The 5,000-nt window shown below is 39.3% G+C and overlaps 1 protein-coding gene across 1 annotated transcript in view; it reads left to right on the top strand.

The window, feature by feature from the left end:
• The first annotated feature begins 1,960 nt into the window (after positions 1-1,960).
• LOC118768483 overlaps positions 1,961-5,000 on the top strand; it is a 30,730-nt gene continuing 27,690 nt past the window's right edge. The window contains exons 1-2 of the mRNA XM_036515100.1: positions 1,961-1,979; positions 3,318-3,515. Coding sequence (XP_036370993.1) covers positions 1,961-1,979; positions 3,318-3,515 — 217 coding nt within the window. The remainder of the gene's footprint in view (positions 1,980-3,317; positions 3,516-5,000) is intronic.

The raw sequence follows: 5,000 nt of genomic DNA, 5'->3' as shown, positions 1-5,000 counted from the left end.
TTCTCTGTCTTTTGTTCTCACGTGACAGCTAGCCGCTGTTGAGCGCTCTTTTTCGTTTTCAGCAGCCTCAGAAGCAACACGGATTTGTTCGTCTCCCCGTGGCCTTTAGGCACAACTTCACAAGCCAGCCCCTACTCAAATCGTCCTGTCGAAGACCCTTGTCCTACGTCCTGGTTTTGTTTTGTTGTTTATTTTTTATTTTTACCGTTATTGTTTTTTACGTTTTTGTATTCTTATTGGTGTCACGTATTCTGTATTTTTGTTTGTGTACTTCGATCGTTTTCCGTCTTTTCGTTGTATACATTCGAAGCTTTCTTCCAGGGGATCTAATTGCGCTCGGCTTAGATTTCCCTTGGCGGGCTGGCCATAATCGGAGCAATCTCAAGATTAATCAGCCGAAATTGCTAAGATGATCTGGTTCTTGACTGTGACTGGGGCTTCGAATGTCCCGCCTCCTGTGGTTCTTGTGTCGTCTCTGTGGTGTTTCATGTTCTTGTCCATGTCTGTATTTAATTTTAACTGTTTACCTATATAATCGGGCGGCTACGTATCCACAATTGTCCTTATACGATAAGTATATTTTTTTTCTCAAGCTTTGATACGACTCTTAATCTGTCTCTTTTTCTCTCTCTCTCTCATCCCTCTCCTCCCTTATTCCACTTCCGTTCTTTCCCTCTCCATCCGTCCCCCCCCCCCTTCTACGTTTCTCTATCTCTCTCACCTCCAGCCCCCTCGATCTGTCTCTTTCTCTTCTTCCTCCTCCCTCGTCCACATTCTCTCCCTTTTTCATCTGTCCCTTTCCTGTCTTTTGTTCTCACGTGACAGCTAGCCGCTGTTGAGCGCTCTTTTTCGTTTTCAGCAGCCTCAGAAAGCAAACACGGATTTGTTCGTCTCCCCGTGGCCTTTAGGCACAACTTCACAAGCCAGCCCCCTACTCAAATCGTCTGTCGAAAGACCCTTGTCCTACGTCCTGGTTTGTTTTGTTGTGTTATTTTTTATTTTTTACCGTTATTGTTTTTACGTTTTTGTATTCTTATTGGTGTCACGTATTCTGTATTTTTGTTTGTGTACTTCGATCGTTTTCCGTCCTTTCGTTGTATAACATTCAGAAGCTTTCTTCCCAGGGGATCTAATGCGCTCGGCTTAGATTTCCCTTGGCGGGCTGGCCATATCGGAGCAATCTCAAGATTAATCAGCAGCCGAAATTGCTAAGATGATCTGGTTCTTGACTGATGGACTGAGGGCTTCGAATGTCCGTCCTGTGGTTCTTGTGTCGTCTCTGTGGTGTTTCATGTTCTTGTCCATGTCTGTATTTAATTTTATGTTTACACCTATATATATATATAATATACTTGCAGGCGTACCCGGCGTTGCCCGTGTGCGTTAGTTCGAAAAGGCTTAGAAACTAAGAACCTTTCACGGTTTATGGCAAGACTAACACCTAAGTAACTCTTAAAGGGAACCGCACGTGTAATATTACGACAACAATCGAGTGAAAAAGGAAAGCAAAAAAAATTATAACAGCAATAACGTAGGACTGAAATATGGAGCCAGTACGGCAAGTCTACAAAACTGCCTTATAAAAAACGTTTTTAGTTTTCCCCTGGGGGATGGAGGCAAGTAAACTGTTCCTACAACCCACTCTTCAGCAGCCAACGTACAGCTGACCGTATGAAAAGTATGGTTCGGCAAAGTAAAGTCCAACGACAGACACCGACTGTCCCTGGGACTTATTAATGGACATGGCATAACTGAGTCTAATCGGAAACTGCACTCTGAGGGATGCGAACGGTAAGTCAGCAGTCGAAGGTACAAGGGGAATTCGCGGTATGAAGAAGTCTTGACCTTTACCACAGATGGTCATAATCGTTGCTCCAATGACATTGGGAAGTAATTTTGTGATAACAAGGCGTGTACCGTTGCACAACGTCGATGGATTTAAATTCCTTATCAGCATAACATGGCTACCTACTTGAAGAGTAAGAATATGTGGAGGTACACCTGACGGCTTCAAGGAATTCAAAAATTCAGTGGGATAATGTAAGCTAGATAGTTGGAGAACTTACACTAGGTTCATCGGTCCTTTTTGACAGGTTTTGTTTTAGTCCTGTTGAGTTTCTAGCAACCCTCCTCGCCTAGGGTAGGTGCCGCTTTAGTCGCCGACTACACGACCATGCAACACGTTGAACTGGGTTCTATATTACCAGTAGCCCTCATAAGGAACCTCACAGAGAACCAGTTCTAGTTCCATGTTATCAGTAGCCCTCATTAGGGACCTCACAGGTGACCTGACATAGAACCAGTACTAGTCTATATCAACGGGAGCAAATGAAGTCGCAGGTGTTATGTCAGGAGTTTTCTTCTCTTGCAGAAATGTCTAAACAAAGAGTAGGGGTCTCATACCCTCAGCTGTTGGATGATCGTTGACTCTACAAAAGCTGGACCTCTTCCTGTCAGGTGTCCCAGATGAATCAACTTCGCGGCAGGAAGTGCAGATGAGGGCAGCGGCATCAAATTCTCTCATGCACCAAATTTCAATTGCTAAAAAGCATTCGTGAAATAAAATTATGTAGCAACACCAAATAGCAGTGCCCCAGCATGGCCACAGCTCGTGAACTGAAGCTAGATGAAATAAAATTTAAAAAATCTACCCTTTGACAGGTTTTGCTTTCCGTCCTGTTGGGTGTCCAAAATATATTTTATTTTTTTATTTTATTTCATCTAGCTTCAGCTCACGAGCTGTGGCCATGCTGGGGCACCGCCATTTGGTGTTGCTACATAATTTTGTTTCACGAATGCTTTTTAGCAATTGACATTTGGTGCATGAGAGAATTTGATGCAGCTGCCCTCATCTGCACTTCCTGCCGCGAAGTTGGTTCATCTGGGACACCTGACAGGAAGAAGCCTAGCTTTATTTTGAAGACACCTACATCCACCCCATGCTTGTCTCTCAGGTCCTTCGGGAGGATATTGACGAGCTGTGGACCTCTGAAGCCCAGGATATTGCAGTATCTTTGTCCTACATCTTGATGGCAAATTTGGAGTCCTTTGCACTATTCAGTGGCGCCCAGTTCTAGTATTTGTGTAACTCTCGATACCAAAGTTTGAAACAAGTGCTTCCATGATCTTCCAGATGTATATTATGGTATATCTTTCTTGCCTACGATCTAAGGAATAGAGTCTTAGTGCGTTTGTGTGTATGCAAGTATGTGCAAAGATATATGTATTGTCGATATTTCCCTCTGTCTTTCTATTTTATCTGTCAATGCAGTTGGGAAAGATATTTCACTAAACTCCACCGTTTTATATTTTTACAGAAGCTAACTGCAAACACCAAAACGTCACTTTAAAACATGGTGACACAATTCGTGATGGATGCAACGAAGTCTGTTCCTGTCGTGACGGTACGTTGGTATGTCAGAAATTATGTCACACGAATGCACCGTCAATTGTAAACGGCTGTGTCCAGATATATATGCCAACGCATTGCTGCCCAGTATGGATATGTGAACAGGGTGAGTATATAATATAGTCATTAAAAACATGGTTAATTGTTAATTACAATTTAAACACTTCATGCATAAGCTTTCAGACGAGACTGACAACTAATCCTGACTAAATTTGACGAACGACCAGGAATAAATTACAGATAAAATATTGGTGTGAATTAGACTTTCAGTGATATATATATATATATATATATATATATATATATATATATATATATATAATATATATATATTTTATATATATAACACATACATATATATATATAATATTATATATATACATATATATATATGCATATATACAATATATTGCATTTATATATATTATATATATAACATATATATTATATATATAATATATATATATGTGTGTGTACATATATTATATATATATATATATATATATATATATATATATATATATGCATATATATATTATATTATGGGTATTTATAGATATATTGATAGAAAGATAGATAGATAGATAGATAGATAGATAGATAGATAGATAGATAGATAGATAGATAGATAGATAGATAGATAGATAGATAGATAGATAGATAGATAGATAGATAGATAGATAGATAGATAGATAGGATATATGTATATATATATAAATATATATAATATATATATATAATATATATATATATTGATATTGATATTGATATAAAAGGCAACTGAAAAACGGTCTTGTTTTCAACTTGATACATGGCGAAATAAATTGTTATATCGTCCAGGAAAACCTGGGTAGCTGTATTTAAGAAGACTTGTAGTTTTTATTACGACATGTATCCATATATATGAGGGTACAACGGAGTTCAAACTAGAAAGAAAATGCATTCAAGAAAAATATTTAGATAATGAAAAGCAAAATAGCACAGTTTATAAAAAAAAAAAAAGAAACACAGAAAGATATAAAGAGCATTTCAAAATATGTTACAGGGAAAATGGAGAGAAAATTTATTACATAGACAATACACTGGAAGACTCAACAGAACTGAAGAAAATCAGAACAATGTTTCAAAAAGCTCTCGGCCAATTTTGAACAGAAAACTGGTTTAAGCTGCAATACGGCGTAGGGTGAAGGGGTGACCCCCCTTAGGTCATGAATGACCATGGGATTGTACCTAGAAAGTTACCCTCCGAGGCACAAGTCCCTGCAAGTTTGTTTATGGAAGACCAGCAGTCGCCCATGCATACTAGTTCCCACCTCTCCACGCCACCGATGTTATCCAAGGGAAAGGCAAAGGCCGATGCAGCTTGGCACTAGTGACGTCGCAACGCATTTCTACAACTGAGTGAACTGGAGCAACGTGAAATAAAGTGTCTTGCTTAAGAACACAACACGCAGCCCGGTCCTGGAATCGAACTCAAAACCTCACGATCGAAAGCTCGACCGTCTAACCACTGAGCCATGCACCTTCACAACACGACATAAGGCTAGCCATAAATCACTATAAAAATAAGATATTGAAACATTCGGCTAAT

This window comes from Octopus sinensis, linkage group LG30, assembly GCF_006345805.1.
Source record: "Octopus sinensis linkage group LG30, ASM634580v1, whole genome shotgun sequence".
NCBI classification, from domain to species: Eukaryota; Metazoa; Mollusca; class Cephalopoda; order Octopoda; family Octopodidae; genus Octopus; species Octopus sinensis.
Note: the sequence above shows the minus strand (reverse complement) of the source record. Positions and strands in the feature narration are given on the sequence as shown.